The 19,425-nt window shown below is 38.4% G+C and overlaps 2 protein-coding genes across 4 annotated transcripts in view; one reads left to right on the forward strand and one right to left on the reverse strand.

Moving 5' to 3' along the window:
- ZNRF3 (zinc and ring finger 3) overlaps positions 1 to 10,649 on the forward strand; it is a 98,479-nt gene extending 87,830 nt beyond the window's left edge. For both annotated transcript variants that reach the window (XM_068412192.1, XM_068412193.1), the window contains exon 9: positions 10,580 to 10,649. In XM_068412192.1, coding sequence (XP_068268293.1) covers positions 10,580 to 10,638 — 59 coding nt within the window. In that variant the 3' untranslated portion in view covers positions 10,639 to 10,649. The remainder of the gene's footprint in view (positions 1 to 10,579) is intronic.
- Positions 1 to 19,425, reverse strand: part of KREMEN1 (kringle containing transmembrane protein 1) — a 33,731-nt gene that overhangs the window by 6,651 nt on the left and 7,655 nt on the right. Inside the window, exons 2-7 of one of the 2 annotated variants that reach the window (XM_068412195.1) lie at positions 16,202 to 16,364; positions 12,137 to 12,228; positions 5,284 to 5,408; positions 4,674 to 4,827; positions 981 to 1,022; positions 207 to 365 (exon numbers count right to left, since the gene is read on the reverse strand). In XM_068412195.1, the coding sequence (XP_068268296.1) occupies positions 207 to 365; positions 981 to 1,022; positions 4,674 to 4,827; positions 5,284 to 5,408; positions 12,137 to 12,228; positions 16,202 to 16,364 (735 nt within the window). Of the gene's footprint in view, positions 1 to 206; positions 366 to 980; positions 1,314 to 4,673; positions 4,828 to 5,283; positions 5,409 to 12,136; positions 12,229 to 16,201; positions 16,365 to 19,425 lie in introns of both variants that reach the window. The other variant, XM_068412194.1, reaches the window with a different exon arrangement.

Raw genomic sequence — 19,425 nt, forward strand, 5'->3', positions numbered from 1 at the left:
TTCTAACTGATTTATGCTGACAAGTGAGTTTTGAAAAGTAATGAGAGCAGTGTAGTTTAGTGGTAATTAGACTAAATGAAAATTCATCTATTAGTAAGAGGCACAGTGGATCAGATAATGTGGAGGAGGAGGCAAAGAAAATAGTGACTCTACATTGTGCCTTGGCAAAATATTTTTCCTGTTTCCACATTTTCTTGTAATATTACCAGGCATGGGGCTACTAGGATGACTTGGGCTGGTTGTGATGACATAAAGTATCTTTGATGACCGGGCTGCACTGATGCTGAGATTTGCTTTTTCATTTATCTTCTCTGAAAGGGTCTGATTCATTGGAATCTTGTTTGGATGCACATTCTCCTTCACAGCTGAAAACACAAAGAGTATGATTAAAATAACAATTTCTTAACAGGTGTACTTGGACTTTATTTTGTCCTTGTAAACAGACGTGCTGCTCTCTGGTTTACTTAGAGACCTCCAATAATCAAATTATGTATGATGCCAGAAAAAGCCTGTACTTCACCAAGTTGGGGTTCTCAGAATTTTTCTGGAAGATAATTATTCATCATAACAGTAGGTACAACTCAAGGACTAAAATGTTTTCTCCTGATGACTTTCAATATGCGTGGAATAGAGTGTTGGAAAGAGCCAAGATGAACCAGGATGCAGATGAACTACTGTTTTTTTGTTTTGTTGCAGCTTTGTCATTTTCCAGTCTGTTTTGAAAGGCAGGTACGTATACTATTGAATTTTTGAAAATGTATATTTTGCTATTTATGACATAGCTGACTGGAGTGTTTCAAATTGAGAGAAATTTTAGCGAAGCTTTTACCCACTGAGCAGTGTCAACAAGATAGATGAAACACCTGCCAACATGAGAGTTAAAATATTTGCTGTTTTTTTGCCACTTCAGCAATCTCCTGTGTGAATTAAATGCTTTAACAGCTCCTTGAAAGGTAGAAACAGCAAAGTTAGCCTCTTACCTCTGTATCTGACAGCAAATCCCTGGGCTTGATTGATTTCATCTGAGAAAAAGTACAAAATAACAAAATCCAAAGAAATATTAAAGGTGTGGGGAGGCCGGTTCTTGCCATTAAAACGAGCTAGAACATGATAGGTATAGCCATCCAGCAATTCCACCATATCTGTAGCATCTTTGATTTCAAAAAGGGCAAAGCTAAAGTGGATTCGAGATGCTCCTGGAACTTGTATGGTCCAGTAACAGACTTTGCCTGTGCCGTATGTGTCGGGAAAATCTGGGGAATAGATCACAGCTGTAGCAGAAGTGTAATTCCCTCCACAGGCACCAATAAGGGCTGTGAAAAGGAGAGGGAGAAAAATGAAAAAAAAGAGGTTATACATTTATTATGCACAGCTTTAGCACTCTGTAGAGTCTAATACTCAAATGTGACTTGAAGGTACAGACTTGCTACCCCAGCAGGATGCACTGTTTCTCAGATTGGTATTCCTTACCTCCCACAGCTCTGGGAACACAGCTGTGATGTTGTATTTGCTTGGGATACACTCAGTCGGTCTCATTACTCTGAGCACTATGTATTAATCTTGAATACTGCAACTATCCTTTGTCTTTTTATGTAACCATGTACTCTTTCCTGCATCCCTGCAGTAACAGGATGAAAGCTAAATCATTGATTTCAGGGACTTCTACTCCATCCCTATCAGGCAGGCAGGCAAATGAATTAGTGACTGTAACTCTCTCTGTTGAATTATTGAAATTCCTTCACAGCCTTATCAAATTGAAAAACCAAATCTTCACAGAATAGCTGAGGTTGGAAGGGACTCCGGGAGACTGTCTAGTCCAATCCCCCTACTCAAAGCAGGAGACATTGTCTAGTGTTTTGAGTCTCCAAGGATGGAGACTCCACAACCTCTCTGGGCAACCTGCTCCAGTGTCACCCTCACCATAAACAAAAGTTTTTCCTTATGTTTAAATGGATTTTCCTGTGTTTCAGTTCGTGCCTGTTGTTTCTTTTCTATTTACTAGATAACACTGAGGAGAGTCTGGCTTCATCTATACACTCTCCCATCAGTTATTTATACAAATTGAAACGATCCCCCCTGAGCTCTCCTTTCTCAAGGCTAAACAATCCAAGATCTCTCAGCCTCTCCCTATATGAATGATGCTGTAATCCCTTAACCACCTCTGTGGCCATTTACATGTGCTTTTTAAGCATCCTGTCTTTTGATCTTGTCCAATTAATGTTTGACCTTACCTTCACTAAGTAACTTGAAAAAGATCCTGTTATGAAGTCTAAAGAAAATCTTTTAGCTTTGCTGCTACCTTTCATATTCAAAACAAGTACACGCCCAGTAAATCTTTATATTCCTTGACAACTATCCAGATTCCCAGTGCAAACTTATTTACCAGTGAATCCAGAGAGAAACTCAAATGCCAGCCAACTGACTTGATGCATATCTATACACTTATATAATTTTTTAAATGTATTGTATATAGGTATATATGCATATATATGTATTTTTATATATATCCCCTAAATACACAATATTATATATATTATTATATAAAAATGTATTTCATGACAAAACTGTTTGGATCAAAGTTATCACTCTCCCATATCATAGGCTGAAGGACTGAAGAATCAAAGTAAAATTATTTTCTCTGAAAGCTTAATTAAAGCCCTGTAATAGAGGTCTGTGAGAATGGAAATAAAGGAAGTGAAGCAGTTTGAAGTGTCTCAGTTTTCAGAGCCCTCTGAGAAAGAGCTTTAATAAATACAAATTAAAAGGGAGCTGGGGGAACGAGAACAAGAAGCGGCATATGTCTGCCAGAAAAATCATGTGAAAACATTACTCCCTTTTTCTGGAGCAAGGCCTGATCATAGCCTGAGCAAACCTCACACTTCAGTGCTGCACTATGAAAGACCTTATAGAGGAACTGAAAGAATATGAAAGAAGAATAGAAAGAATGTAAAAGACCCCAGAGGTACTAAGCCCCATAGAGGAATTTGTGCTTGGCAAATGCATAACAGAGCTGGTGATTTAATCAAGTAGATAGAATTGTTTGACTAGATAGAATAGACTGAATTGATAGAATTGAAATTTGTCATTGAGATACCAAATTTCTTCCTTGCAAATGGCTTATAGGTATTGTTACATTTGGCTGTGCTGTTTGTAATTCCTGAATCACAAGATGTTCTTCAAACCAGCAATATTAACTAGGAATGCCAATGACTAGTGCTCCACAGATGCCTAACAAAAAGCAGCACTGCCCCACATGGAATGGAAATGCTTTCCCTCTCTCATTTCCTTCTAGAGCTAGCAGAGTTCTCTGTTGTGGGTCTGAATGTCACAGCTTTAGGCCATGACAGTAGCACATAAACACAAAAGGTTAATGCGGGACGGGGGTGTGTACAGGGATCAAGGTGAAGGTTCTGGGGATATGACATAATCTGGAAAAGAGGAACGAGGTGAGCAGATGTTGCTCATCAGCAAAAGAAAACAGGTGGCAGTTACTAGGATGACCTCTCTAACCTGGCCATAGCTCTCAACCTTGCTGTTTACCAGAAAAGACAGGTCCTCAGGGTAACATCTTGCTGAGCCCTCAGTCATTCCAGAAAAGGAAAGCTACAAAGGAAGTAGCTTTTCTTTTTCTTTTCCATGGGGGATTTGGGAGGCCAAGAGCAGAAGGAAACAGAGGATGCTGCAGTGTGAAACTACATGCTATCTCAACATTGAAAGCAACGTGCAACTCCGGTGCTTCTTTTCGTATCTTGGGGAGAATTTTGAAGTGAGCAGAGAGACTAATTTCTGTCTCAATTTAAATGTCTTTCTGTCTCACTAGCTGGGAAACAGAGTTTTAGAGTAAGAAGATGGGAAGTTTGATTGTGTGTTCAGAAGGTGGAAAATGATGCCGCTTTTAGTTCCAGAAAGTTTATAACTTAACTTAAAAGGTAGCTTCTACATCGGAGGCAGTTCAGATCTGAGAAGCAACAATATATTGGTGCATACTGTGAACTTTTCCAGTACTCCCAGCTATACTGGGAGCCTGTACTGCAGCCAGAGAACTCAGTACTCATACCATCAACCTGTGAAGTTACACAGCTGGCACTGGTATGTATACTGAAAAGAAAAGTAGAAAGGAGGGTTTCTACGTATAAGAAATTATGCAATCAGAAATGGTCATAATAGCAACCTAACTTGTTTATACTTTTGCAGTACACTCCTTCTCTGTCCCAATTCTACTACACTGCTTTGGGTTGTGTTAACTGGGTCATAGCAAGTCTTGTCTGGTTTAATTAAAAAAAAAAAAACAGGTTGGTGTAGATTAGACTGAAATTTTATTTGAGGTGCCTCAATCATATATCTACTCTCAGTTAAGATTAGTTCTGAAGGAGTCTTTCCGTGACATGCTGTTTGTGATAGCGGAGTTAGTACTATTTCTGGGGAAGTAAGAGACAATCTCTGGAGCATGAGTCAGTTGCCTGAGCAGGCATAACATTTTGGAAGAGCTATTTCACATTATTAACAGATGTGAATTTTATGCAGAAATGGCAAGCAGCTTTATTTTATACTGAATTTAGGTGTTTTGCTGTTTTGTGTGCAACAGTTCTCATTGCATTTAAACCCTTTTCCCTAATTTGCTGAACATTTGAGGCCTCTCCTTTGGGGAAAACTGAGCCTGTTTCAATACTTACTGTCAAAAAGAATGACTCTGCCATCCCCACCGCAAGGCTGAGTATGGTCTCCAAAGCAAACACTGTTGCATTCAGTACTGGCTGCCTCCCCGTATCTCCAGTAGTCAGGATTATTTCCACAGAAACAAGCATAACCTGATTCCATGCCTGCAAACTTTGACAACAAAGATGCGTAAGGAAAGGAGGGATAATATTTAAAGGAGTGACAGCAGGAAGTTGTATGAGCAAGAAAGCTGGCAGCAGAGTATGTGTGTTTTGGAGCAGTGAGGTCAGAGATCCGACCACAAACTGTTTTTGTTTGAGCTGTCAGGATGTTACTTAAGACTAGCCAGAAAGATGGAATGCAGGGCAATTAGGGCACCCTATCACTCATAACTGCAGTAAGCAAGCGTACTTTCCCCTGGCATCCTGGCATTATTAATTGGTCGTTTGCCCAGATTGCTCTGGATGAAGAGAGAGGGGTAGGTCCCCTGGAGTGAGAGTGAGACCTTAGACCTCCTAAAGGTAAAAAACCAAAAAGGGGGTGGGGAGAAATATGATAGAGACCTCTAGGCATATTGCCATCTTTTGTCCCTGAAAACGTTTTGTAAATGTATGTCAAAGAAATCACCTTAAATTGTTGACTTCGGCAGGAACTGATGCATGTTTGGATAGTAAGTTTATTGGAGGTCTCGCTGGTGCCAGTCAAAGGTGGTGGCTCTCCATGGTCCTTGTAACACCCTAGATTCCCCGGCACTAGGAAGAATAAGAGACAACAGTCATTCTAAAGGTGTGCCTGGAAACACCCAAGACACAGACCACTTTATGCACAACCTGGTTACTAAGCAGCTCTCTATATGTTCTTGTCTTGATTTCGCAGTATGGGAAATGTTACTCTATGCTAGATCCTTGTCATATTTTCCAAACGTGCCCAGGGATAAATGACAGGTGGTGAAATAGAGTCCTGTCTTCTTAGCAATATACCTGCAATGCTCTGTAGTTGGTTTCTGTAAGCTGCAGCAATGTAGACAAGAGAAATACCTGGTTCATTTCTCCTGATAGAGACAATTAAAAAAAAGGCATTATGTGGACTCAGAGGTTTTGTGGGATTTTTTCACTATGATCAATGTAAATTAAACAATGTGATTTCTGTCTGATCTTCAAAACAATGACATTCTGGAAGTTTTCTAAACAGGATATTTGAGGAAGGGAACCTAAACTGTTTCAGGATGGAGTTTGACAAGTTTTATGGGAGGGACTATATACTTATACAGGGGAATTTCCTAATATTTAAAACTCAAATTCTGATATGAATTCAAAGTATCATATTTTAATGATACGTACAGAGGGATTCATATTTAGCAATATTACTTTTTTAAAGGAACGTCTATTTATACTGCATTAATACAACATTTCAAAGCTCCTTGATCACTATGGGAGGTCAGAAAGAGTTTTCCCCCTTTAGTGCATAATTTGTCCTTTGTTTTTGGTTTTGCGCTTTTCATCAAAGCACTGGGCTTTCGCCATGACTACTAGAGAGAGAGGATGTGGGGTACAATATAGTGCTGTGCTAATGGCATAAAATTATCCCTTGCCTACTTGTCATATCTGCTCACATACTTGGAATTAAATCTATAACCAGCTCTGTGGTCAGACAATTTCTATCCCTGTGCCAGATTGACAAGAATTATTTTTTTTTGTCCACCTAACCTCCACAGCTCTGTATAACATGTGGTGCAGTCAGAGAACTGTATGAGAGTTTTACTTACTCAGTCATATGTTATTTCAGTACCCAGTAAACTCTGAACCCTCTCTTGCTAACATCTTGTGGCACAGCACTGTTTCAGGTTTTTGACTGACCAATAGGCTTTTTCTGGCATGGGTTGTGCTGGGTTTGGCGTTCTGCAGCCTCTGATGCCTGATAGCATGTGGATTAGCTGTTTTGGGGCTCCTTTTGAACTAGCCATCTCTTGTACAGGTAGCCCTTTATCAGATAACCCGTGTGTTAGTAAACTGCTTCTATATTATTGTACTTTCACATAAATGCAGTAGGAATGCAATGATGCTTTTTGTACTGAGCAGTCTTGTACAGTAGTCCTGAAAGTATCTCCTCACTGGATTCTGGAAGGCCCATTTCTGGGATTTCTTATACATGTCGATGTGCAGCAGCCATTGAAATAATGCCTTGAATTCAGAACTTCTATTTGTCTAATTCAATAAAAATGGTCTCGTCCCTATTCTTTTGGAATATTATATACTGAGCTTGTAAAGTGATGTCAGCTTACCGTTAAAAACTGAATCATCTTGACATCTGGAACAGTTAACAGGTCTGTCTGAGAACTTGCTCCCAGACTTAGGCTATGTGGCCTAAGACAGCTTTCTTATTTTGAGGAAAAGGCTTAGTGTATCTGTTACTGACCAGCAAATATACTGGCATGCACAGGATTATACGCTTGAGGAGGATGATTATAGTATTATAAAGAAGAATTAATGAAGTTGGGAAGAAAGTTCAAGTATACATACTTTTTTGAATACTTAGATAATGTTGCTTCAAATATTGTTCATAAAATAATTTTGTTTTCTAAGAATGATACAATTTCAATTATAAATGCTTGCATGGAGTTATGGCTTTGATATGCCCTTCAGCAACAGGCATATAAGTACTGAGAATTCAAGTTACAGCCTGATTTAACATACCTTTGGAAATCCCCATTTGCAGCCCCACCCCAGCTGAGTACAGCTGGGCAGATGATAATTCTCAGAGCGCTCAGTTTTTTGTACAGTGCATGATTTCACTGCCCTGAAAAAGCTTCCTAGTTAAACAACCTAGCTCATTTTCCTAGGAGATGGGATTTCCTAAAAACACATTGGGGTTTTTTGGTTTTGTTGGGGTTTTTTTTAAGTAGCTTTATTGATGAGATCCTTCAACCTTGTCTCCAGAGGATTAGTACTTCAATATGCTCCATGCTAAGAAACCAGACTGAGTAACTTGAAAACTTCTTAGATTTTTTTTGTAACTAAATCAAGCGTACCATTTGGGTACATCCTGAAGCTAATTAGTCTCTTGGGTATCCCAGCAGTATTTTAACTTTCTCATATCTAGCAAACAAAATCAGTGTCATGTGATCGGGAACAAACAGGAGATGTATCAATCTAGCCCAATAGTGAACAGCAACGTCCATGTCAGTGCCCAGCTCTTCAGATTACTTTGATATCAAATCAACAAACTACACAAGCCCAAGGATATATACTCAGCAATAAAAGCACTTTAGTAGTCCCACATCAAATACATGATTAAACGCTCTTTTGAACTGGGACAACACACACAAAAAAAATACTCCTGTACATGCATATACAATTTCTGATACGCCAGTTGTTCCTATGGCTACTCATGGGCTGGTCCTAAACCTGAGACACCACTGAGTTGCTACTGAAGGGTAATCAGAGTACATAGTATAAGCATAAAAGTAGAGGGAAGATCATTTGTAACCTGAGTTGGATAAGATCTAATTGGCAAACGCTGCTTTTATATCAGATCCACAGTGATCACAAATTACTGCTTTTTCAACAATGTTTTTAGTATATTAGAATAATATGCTCCTCATTCATACTATAATAAACTGAATCAGGATATATGCATAGGAAGCCATGCGACACAAAGCTGAAACAAGACAGTGTATATTTATGTATGTGGAGCAGCTCTACAGAAAAGGCCCTGGAGGTCCTGATAGACAGGGAGCTGAACATAAGCCAGGAGTGTGCCAGGCAGCCAAGGCGGCCAACAGGCATATATTAAGATAAGCATAGTCAGAGATCGATGGAAGTGATTGTTCCTCTACTCAGCACTTGTTAGGATCACATTGAGACGACTGTGCAGTTTTGGGCCCACCAGTGCAAGAAATACATTAATTGTCTGAAGCAGGTTCAGCAGAGAGCCAAGATGCTCAGGGGACTGGAGCACTCCCCCTGCAAGAAGAGGATGAGGGACTGGGGCTTGTTCAGCCTGCAGAAGAGAAGGCTTCAGGAGCACGCCTAGCAGCTCTGCAATACCTACATGGAGGTTGTCACAACGATGGCACCAGGGTCTTCACAGTGATGCATTTTGGACAAGAGGTAAGGAGCTTAAGTTGAAACATCAGATGTTCAGACTGGATATAAGGAAAATCTTTACACCATGCTGGCAGTGAAGCGTGGGAACAAGGGCCCGGAGAGGGCGTGCACTCTGCATCCCTGGAGGTTGTCACGGCCTGACTGGACAAACTTGGTCTAATTCAATGACAAACTGAATAACTTGGTCTGGTCTCAGACCTGGCCCTGCTTTGAGCAGGAGGTTAGACGAGGTGACTGCCTGAGGTCCCTTCCAACCTCGGGTATCCTACAACTCTATGTGTATGTGTAAAACTATATATATATATATTTACACATATATAAAGAACAACGAAGAATCAAAAGTATTTCTAGATAGGTATTGACTGTTTAGTTACTCTGACCTTTACAAATTTCCAACATAATCTTTTGACTTAATTTGCTCTTAATGTTGAGCCTGCTAAAGAGGCTTGGCAAAAATGAAGTAGTCAATGTTTTGCGATTACTGTTCGTGCTGATCAGTGATGTCTTACTGTTACATTGTCTTCACCGATTTGTATCTATTTGTTCTCTTGTGCTTAAAAGGTCACCTCTTTTGTGCAAGCATGCTATTTTTCTTTTAAGCAGCATCTGGCATAATGAGGTCCTGGCAAACACCAGAGCTTCTGCATATTACATGTTAAGGCACACATATTAAAACATGGAATTCATCCTTTTGAGCTCAAAACCATGTTCCAGCTATGCTCACCTACCTGTCTTTCAAGAGCCTCCCAGGTTTTTGCAATGGTCCTATGCACCAGTGTACTGTCTCAAATTGTGCGAGCTATTCTCTTTGTTCTTGTGTTAAAATGTATATGGGTCAATCTTACAGAGTGATCAGTACAGCTCTGTATAACCTGCCTGGCTCTGCCATTTAACATTTAATCAATATTTCAGTTATAAATAAATTTCTTACATGACACACATGCACACTGGAAATATAATTCTGGTAAAGAAATTTGTTTATGGTAAGAGGCTCATGCAGGCCATAAACACGGAGATGCAATTAAGTGGGACAGCAAGCCTTTCTTTCTTTTACCTTTTGGGAGCCTAAGCTGTTACTTCCTTTGAATTTCAACTTAACCTCACTAACAAAAAGACCAAAAATGTCAAGAATAGCTGCAACATTGCAAACAAACTACCTAAAACATTCAGTTCTGAATTCTCCATGTGAGATGTGCATGTTCTCTCAGGACAGCTAAATTCTGTATAGCGTGTTTACACATGCAGAATGCCAGAACTCATTTCTGAATGAAACATTTAGTGTTATGTATAAATATTAGTGAACGAGACACACGATATAATCATGTGAAATCAGCATTATAATGAAAAATTCTTAACTGTATATTTTTAATTATTGTTACAGTGAATCATTGCATGCAAATCTCTCTAGGCAATCAAGACGTTGGCATTCATGTTGTTGGCATTGTAGTGGTATTATGTGGGTGTAGTTTATAGGTAAATTAAGCTCCAGATACCTGCTTTTCTAGTAGTACACATAGTTATGGAAAAGAAGCTTCTATAAGAAAATTTTTTTACTTCTCTAAAAATTTCAAGCAGGACTTCTTTACACAATTGCTTTCTTGCTCCATCACAAAACTCAGTTTTTGTGTTACGCATTTCACAAGTCAGTTTTGATAGTCCTATGATGTAGCATCATGCTTACTGAAAACAGAAAATCTGGTGAAGAATAAAAGTTTTTTTTTACTTACACAGCTTCATAAACCATGAGGTTTATATTAAAACTTGGATGGGCTTGCAATGTACAGTTTGTTCTAAATTGCTGCAATTCCTTTTTCTAGTATCCAGTTTCAGTGCAATGCTTGAAGCAGCTGCTACTGGTCAAAAGGACATTTTGTAAATATAAGTCTGGATTATCTGTGCAAGTAAGTGTCCAAGTTTAAATCCTCTGCTCCCCACCACAGAGAAAATGAGTAAGGCTCGTTTTAAAAGGATCCTTTGTGTACAACAAATGGAGTGGAGAGAATTTGCTTTTCAGCTTTTTTACTGGTGCCATATCCAGAGAATTTGTTAACATCTGTGGTCTTTAAAGAAAACGCAAATTCTTTCGTTTTAGACCAAGATAAATTTCTTAATTAGGAGGGTCATGTTTCCTAAATAGGACCCGGTATATTAGAAAAATAAGAGTAAGATGTCCTCTGAACAATGAGTATCAGAGTGTTGAATGACTTTGTGTTATTTAAATTACTCTGTGTTTAAGTCTAGGTAAAAGTAATCCAGCTTAAGGTCACGCTTATGTATTTGTTTGCCTAGCCTGAAGATGTGAATCACTTGCTCACATTCATAAAAAAAGAAAACTGTGGACAAAGTAAAAAATCACTTTAGATACATTTTTCTTTGGTTTTGTTTTCTTAACTTCAAGTAAGAAACGTACTTCTTCCAATCGGAAGTGTGTGTACGTAAGGACAACTGCTCTGATGCTTAACAGTATACACATAAGTTATCCCTTAGAAATAGAGAGTACTTGCACAGAAGTAGTTAGGAAAGCAAGTAAAGGCATTAATGATTAGACTTAATAAAATGTGTAGTTATGGTTGCTTGTTAACATGCAAAACTGGAATATAATTTTTAATATTTAGGCATATTTTAAAGACTGTTATTCTTAGGAGTTTATCCTAGAGCATTCAAAACCTCCACATTTTGGATAAGGCAAATAATATAATACATTAAAAATATTAAATACTGGAAGGAAACTTCAGGTGAATAGCTTGTGAATTACCTGTTAAAAAAAAAAATCGAACAAAGTCCAGTTTGTGGTTTCACAGCAATGCTAAGTATATGCACCTGCAAGGAATAGAATTCTAGCCCAGTGCTCCCATATACCCAACAAACAGCCACATTTTCCGTATGTCCTCTCATACTGTCTTTATGTCTTCCAAGCAATTCTGTGTATCGTGTGTTATACACATTAAACTAATGCCATCCATTTTACAAGCTAATTGCAACTGATGGACATGTGTACCTTGTAAAAAAATTAATTAATAATGTCCTATTAATTTTTGTTCTCTAGGTTTTAATAAATGAATGACATATTTCTATGGATTCAAAAAACTAGTAGTACTTCATAAATTTTGAGTGACTCTCTGTCTGGTATTATTTGTAAATTATGTAATCCAGTAATTCTGAGATTAAATGAAAAGGATAGCAATGGAGGAACGATTCAGTAAGCTTGTCATTAACTCTAGAGACCCGTTTAAAATATTGCTTAGTCTGCAAATGAAAATAAGCTGATTGGCCTTATCCTTATTTCTGTTTTAAAATCACTACCCACTGTTGTATAACTGCCAATCTCTGTTCAACAGAGATGCAGGCCTAAAAAAATTACATGGTGCTCTTACTTCGGCAGGATGGAATCTCACAGTATTTCCAATATATTCCATCCTCATGCTCTGCAATGTAGCACCATGGGCTGACATCTCCATCAGGGTTCCTGAAAGAGAAAAATAGAGAGAGTGAAAAGTCATCAAGTATTTTCAAAAACCACATAAAAATAAATCTTATTAAGCTTCAGTGGCATCACTATTTTTGCTCTAATACCTATTGAATATTTAACCCGTTGGAGTTATATACCAAGAAAAATGCAAAAGTGGTCAGGAAGGTCAGATAACTTTGGTTATTACAGTACACAGCAAGCATGAAATGCTAGTAATGTGTAAAACATAACTTCTTTTTTCTTTAAATCTAAAAGGTGCAGAGCTATTTCTGGACAGTACTGAGAGAGAGGAAGATTTTCAGCCCCACATCCTGTGTACAGGTTCCTTAGACTCCTAAACTTGATTTCTGCCTTGGTACAAAATAGTCCAGACTCCAACTTTCTGTATGTGTGATGACAAAAACACTTATCCAATAAAGTCTTCTGGGAAAGACTGAGGTCTTTTCTTCCCCTTCAGTAATGCTGAATAAATCTGTTCCAGTGATCTGATATATTGATGGATGAGACAATTCCTTATGTGTCCATGATTATTCTTTGCTGTTGTGTAGCATCATTTACAAATGCATACCTAATTAGTCATGCAGTTATTCAAAGTTTTTTCTATGTACACTTTGAAAAACTATTCACATTGAAAAGATCAGTTTAAGGGAATAAATTGTTATTTTGGACAGTCAGGTTGAAATATGCCCTTCTCTTGTAACTAGGGCCAACTGCAATCTTTTTATCACGTACTTTGGCACGAATTCTATTAATGAGACCCTCCTACACTGAAGTGTCAGTTCAGCTGTGTGTGTTGTCATTTGGGCATATTAACAACTCTTTGTGGGAGATACAATTTTAGAACTGCTGGGGATGTTTTTTGGTTGATTAGCAGAATGCTGAAGACAATTGGTGAGTTGAATTCAATTTAGTGGACTAAAATGCTGCTAGTTGGTCTTTCAAACAGACCCAGTAAAAGCAGTGGACAAGGAAAGCCTAAGACTAGCGTGCTGGGAATTTAGGTGTAATGGCAGAGCTTCCAGTGGCTAAAGAAAGTAGAAGACTAAAATCAAGGAAAGCTTGTACTCGAAACAACACAATTTTCTCTGTTTTCCCAGTTACAGAAAATTCTGGGTTTATACCTACATGACAGAAATGAGGTGTCTGTAGTTGAATCACGGTAATGGCACTCCACACATAAATGCCTTAAAATGCAAGGAAATTGCAGAGAAATGTGATGAATGTCTTTAGAAATCTTTGCCTTGAACCTCAAAAGTGCATGCAGTTAGAAAACAATTGAGCGTCTTTCAAAACCTCCAAGAACTTCAGTCTGCATAATTTTGTTATGGCTAAAATGAGGTTCAGTGGATGATTATGAGGCATTTCCATCTTAACAGGGTGTCTCACAGTAAACAAAGTATTCCACGTAAGAACCACCCATGGAGAGATAACATGCTTCTGATTAATGCTTTAAGTGTAAAATTAGATTATTCAAATGTCCCTAAAATTGAGCCTCAAACCAACGTATTATGCCTTTAAAAAGCCTCGTGAGATATATATTGCCTCAGAGAACGGAAGATCAACTTGTCCATTGTCACCAAGCAAATGAATGGCAGAGAAAGAGCTAAAAACAGCAGTATCTTCACTCACAAGGCCTCAACAAGATTTCCATGCTAAAGATATCCTCTGACACTCTTAAAACAGTGCCTTTCCAAGCTCTTTTCCAACAGAATGTGATGTTAAAAAGCATCCATTAGTTAGGATCATCATTCCATACACCTGTGAGAATATTCCTGGGCCAAGTGATATAGCATAAGGAAGGAAATAGCTAACCTTCCAGTCAAACTCCATCTCAAAGAGGATAATCTAACACCTAGCAGACTGAGGCAATCAAGTAATTTCTCATGCTTACATACCAGATTATAGGCTTCTTGCTCCTTGTAACACCAAATCACCAAATTCTCATTAGCTAAGTAAAGTGAAACTCTAGTAAGGATTACTTGAATACCTGGATAAACATGTTTGTTATGCACATTCTTGCATAGCTTGTACATGTTTTGCTTTGCACTAACCTAGGTGTTCGCCAGAGATGACTGCCAAAAGTAAGATCCAGCAGATACAGTCTATCTAAGATATTGCCACACAGCAACAATCAAAATTACATTCTTGATTCTGCTATTTATATCAGAGATAATTCAGTGGCCACTAGCCTTTTTATAGTTCTATATTAGTATGCATACTGAGAGGTACAGCTTTCTACATGTCATGAGAATTGTTATGCATTTGGTGGTGTTGGGCTGAGGGAGACTGTGAAGTTGGTGTGAAATGTTTTTGATGGGAAGACAGTCCTTCCAGTGCTCACATGCTGATCTGATACCAAACAGCTGGATGGGTTTATTTGGTTTCCAGGCCATTTTCTAAAGAGAATGTCCAACTTCTAAGGAGTTTCTCTTGTAGGTGATGTATTTTTCTTTGTATCTGTAAGATGCTGAACTGATTCAGAAGAGAGTCAATTCAGAACTTGGCAATAATGCCTTCTCCTTCTATGGCTGAAAACAGAGTCCACTGGTGCAATACATTGAACAGTGTTATTTTGAAGCACTGCTGCAGCCACTGGAAAAGATCCTGAGTAAGTATTTTTCTTCCCTGTCCTTCACCAGTGTTCTTCAATGAGAAATATCCTCCTGAGTCATCAAATACTCTGGAAATGCCACTGACTCCTTTCATCAATGTGCTCCTCTGTCCGCTGCATGTCACAAGACCTCTTTTCTGTGCTTTCTTACTTACTCTCCATTAACTGGCTGGCTCTGGCTCTGTCATATTTTCTTGAATGCCTATTTCTGATTAAATATGGAAAAGTTCTTGGATGAAGAACAAGGACCCTATGCTCGTGACATAGCAATTGTGCTGAACTCCTGCACATTAATTTTGCCTAATTTATCCTGATTTATATTGCTTACAGTGAAATGATTTGAACATGAAGGTGGCAAGTGTATAGGCTCTACCCTGGAAAGCCTATAACCTGCTAAGTAAAGGCATGTTCCAGGAGAACTGAGGTATGTTTTGAACCTTCTCATGAAGGAGACATTAGAGCTTTTCTTGCTATGCCCCAGGCAACTCAGTTCTTAATCTTTTGGTTTAAACATCTCTGTCCCATGAGTTAGAGACACCACTCAACTTTATATGCATCCTAAAGGAGCTGATGATTATCATTGTTTAAGGAATGTATCTATCAGGTTATTGCCCACCTATTTCCATAGCAAGTAAAAATGGGCATAAAAACTTAGCTGGTCAGTCCTGCAAAGGCAGAAGTGCGGTGCATCAGGAAGTTAAATGTTGCAGGTTGAAAAGAGCCTGCAGAGCCTAAACATCTCCGAACTTAGGTTCTTATTTGGCTCCTAAATTTTGAAGGTCTTATTTAAGTTTCATTTTGAGTTCTATCCATAGTTACAAAGGACTTCTCTAGAAGGCAAGGAAATGAAAGTGGATCTGACATGGTTTGAGCTGGTATTGTAACCACTCACAGTTGAGCTTCTGAATTCAAATAACAACTCTAAGTCACTGAACAGCTGATGCTCACTGAGAATTTTTAGTGACTACATAACTTTAATTAGTGCAAAACTCTGAAACAGAGCATGTAACAGAACTAGACTTGTGGGTAAGGATAAAAACCATAATGTTCCAGAGACTCCTAGACATTAACTAGTGCTTCTGTAGTTGGATCAATTTTTTTATTATCTCCACCTTTCCATTTAAGTAATCTCTAGTCTTTCTCTGTCATGCCAAATTATAGATTGGATACATGATATGGACTTCGAGCAAGAGCTGGGTTGAAAAAGTTATTCTACTAATGGTGCTTGTAGATCCAGGGTACTGATTACAGGATAAAACCTGATAGATATCCATGGTCCTGACATTCTTCACTGTATGACAGGAAGTTTCCTAATTTTGTGTACACAGGCAATGTTAGTAGCAATGAGATATTTCTTACCTGCAGTAGTTATGTTCTCCAAGCCCTCCCTCCCCATTGGGATATTTCAAAGTATTATAAGGATGTTCAAAGGTCTCATTCCAAAAAAGACAAGGTTTCCCTGCATATTGGGAGGTCTGGTTCTGAGTGCCACGATAGTCAGCCCCATTTGCTGTATAACATTCTGGGAAGAAATGAAAATGGAAAAAGAGTAAGAATGTATGTAGGTTTAGTGTTTGGTTGTTCTTCCCTCACCCTCCACACCTCATCCTCAAGAGACCATATTTCCTTTCACTAACATGTTTCCTGCATTGTTTAGGCAACTAAAGATCCAGTCTGGAATTTAAGTTTTCTCTCAGAGTCAAACATCTATTGAAGAGATTAAGATTTCATTACTTTACTAAACAATGTATGAAACAGTTAGGTCTGAAGAGTGGTTAATACAATTAACATCCATTTTCTGAACAAGCATACTACATTTTTTACTGTTTTCCCTGTGTTTTACTCATTAGAATGAATCTGTAACTTGTTAATTTTCCAAAAACGAAATTAGATGATCATAGAATCATAGAATGTTAGGGGTTGGAAGGGACCTCTGGAGATCATCGAGTCCAACCCCCCTCCCAGAGCAGGACCAATATGGGGCAGGTTACACAGAAACGCATCCAGACGGGTCTTGAAAGTCTCCAGAGAAGGAGACTCCACAACCTCTCTGGGGAGCCTGTTACAGTGCTCTGTAACCCTTACAGTAAAGAAGTTCTTCCTCATGTTGAGGTTGAACTTCCTGTGCTCTAGCTTGCATGATGTTATCAGTCTGCCACTTATCAGCACACTACCCAAAATCTCATGCCAGTTTAACTAAAGTTGTGAATATCTGTACTTTATAAAGTGAAAGATTTTGTAGGCATGGATCTTGCAAACATTTACATCCTGATTTAGAAAAATTCTTAGGCATTTTTTTTCTCTGGCCTGAATTGCCTTAGAAAGGGACCTCCTCCTTCAGTAGAGTATAATCATGATACTGTGATTTGCTACTAAAGCATTTATGCTTTCAGATTAAAATTTACAGGTCAGTATTCTGCCTCGCTCATATTTTCTCCCATTCATGTTTGTTTTCCTAGGTTCCTAATACTCAGCAAGTCAGCAATGAAAGCAGAGAATGACTTCTCTAGTCATTAAATACAACAACCCTTTCTCAGCTGAACTACAAATCTCGTGCTGCCTGGCTTTGCGGTGTCTTATTAATGACATCTTCTGATCAAATAAATATTCATATGCATGAACAATTTTACCTTTACTAAAAATGCAAAACATTTTTGATTAAATTATGCACTGTGAGGGTAACAGAGTACAGGAACAGTTTGCCCAGAGAAGTTGTGCAATCTCCATCCTTGGAGATATTCAAAAGCCATCTGGACATGGTCGTGGGCAACCTGCTTTAGGTGACTGTGCTTGAGCAGAGGGGTTGGACAAGACGACCTCCAGACGTCACTTCCAACCTCAACCATTCTGTGATTCTGTTATCATCTTCCAGAAATAGTCATTATAATTAGTGTACCATAAATAAGTCCATCCTGTTCATAATTAATACTTGGTAACATTTACCATCCATGCGTTTATTTTAAAATAGTATTAAAATACAACACTCCATCACAGAATTAAAACTGCTACATTACACTGCTGTAAACATTTCTTTGTACTGAGTAGCATTACTGGGGAAAGTCACAAATGTTTCCTACTAATTGCAGGCTGTGCAACATTCTGTTTTATCTGTAGAAACTGCAGATATAATTTATCTGCATTCTCTGTAGAAACCATGTAACAGCTGCAGAGATGTTCTGGTGCCCTGAGGGAAAGGGAGAGTGCTCTGAAGTGGAGCATGCTGATCTCAGATGTCCCTCATGAGATGTACTTTACAAAACAAGGCTAGACAGACCTGTATGGCTGCAGTTGGATGAGGGAAAAAACCCAACACCCCCAGCTTAATCCTGATATTAACAGTACACCTTTTTTGTATTTAGAAATACTGTGGGAGAAAGAAAAATGTATTATTAAAACCATGCCTTTGAAATTAGTTTAGTCTGGGCCCACAAATATCAGAATGGTGCAATTATAGTTATTATTTCACAGTTTTATTACACAGGAGATGAAAGCTGATGTTTTTGTGCCTTCACTGCGCATTTTCATGCCTAGGCAAGTTAGGATTTCTATCAAATGGAATTTTGTTGCTGAAGGCACACAGAAGAGCTGTCTGCACAGCCATTAATATATACTGCTATCATCTGTGGTCAGAAAGCTATCTACTTTAACAAAAACAAGCTTCAAGTCAATACTCCTCCTTACTGTAATTTACGTGACTGCCTTAGCCGTGCAGGTGAGCTATATACATTTACTTGAAAATGCAAATCTGAGTTTCCAGTATTCAGGCCACCACAGATATTTGCATAAACATATGAAAAACCACGACTTTAAAGTCACCACAGTGTTGCAAGTTTCTGCAATACCTCTCTTGCTTTGCAGTTAATGTAAAAGATTTTCTATGTCATAGCTGAAAAATATAAGCTGATAAATTTGGCAGAAAAGAGAGGAAAACATAATCAAACTGGATAAACAAAATAATGTACAGTATAAAGAAGCAGTTGTGAGAAGTGATAAACACATCCAGAAAAGATGTCTACTTCAGCTTAGTGCTATTACTTTTTTTTGCTTCTCACTTTTAAATGAGAAGCAATATGTACTAACATCTACTCAGAAATGCAAGGAATGCTACAATACCTGAATGTAATCTGGCACACAGACTAAACTGAAGTTAACATCAGCCTATTGCAGGATCTGCTAAGACTGGCCCATGCTTTAACTTGCAGTAGCAACTGCCTTTCATTTTCATGTCAGGTTTGCGGGATTTTTTTTAATAGATTTTCTTCAAACTTCACTGCACTAGTACTTTAAGGACATTGCACAAAAGGAAGAGTCAGAGCTCTCTTCGTTCCTCTTAGCTGTAGTTTTTTGTTCCCAAGACAACAGGTAGCTGTGACAATGCCTCCTGTGTTCTTTTGCACTAAGAGATTTGGGAAAAATGTGCCAGCTGAGCTGTGGTGAAGCTCACCTGCCTTTGTTAGCATCTAGATGTGGAAGGGGGAGACAGTGAGATACCACGTAAAATCATTGATTATCCCAGAAAAACTGAAATGAAAACTTTACTTTTTACTTAAGTTCTGAAATTTAGCAGCTGTTATCAAATTAAA

Source organism: Nyctibius grandis, chromosome 14 (assembly GCF_013368605.1).
Source record: "Nyctibius grandis isolate bNycGra1 chromosome 14, bNycGra1.pri, whole genome shotgun sequence".
NCBI classification, from domain to species: Eukaryota; Metazoa; Chordata; class Aves; order Nyctibiiformes; family Nyctibiidae; genus Nyctibius; species Nyctibius grandis.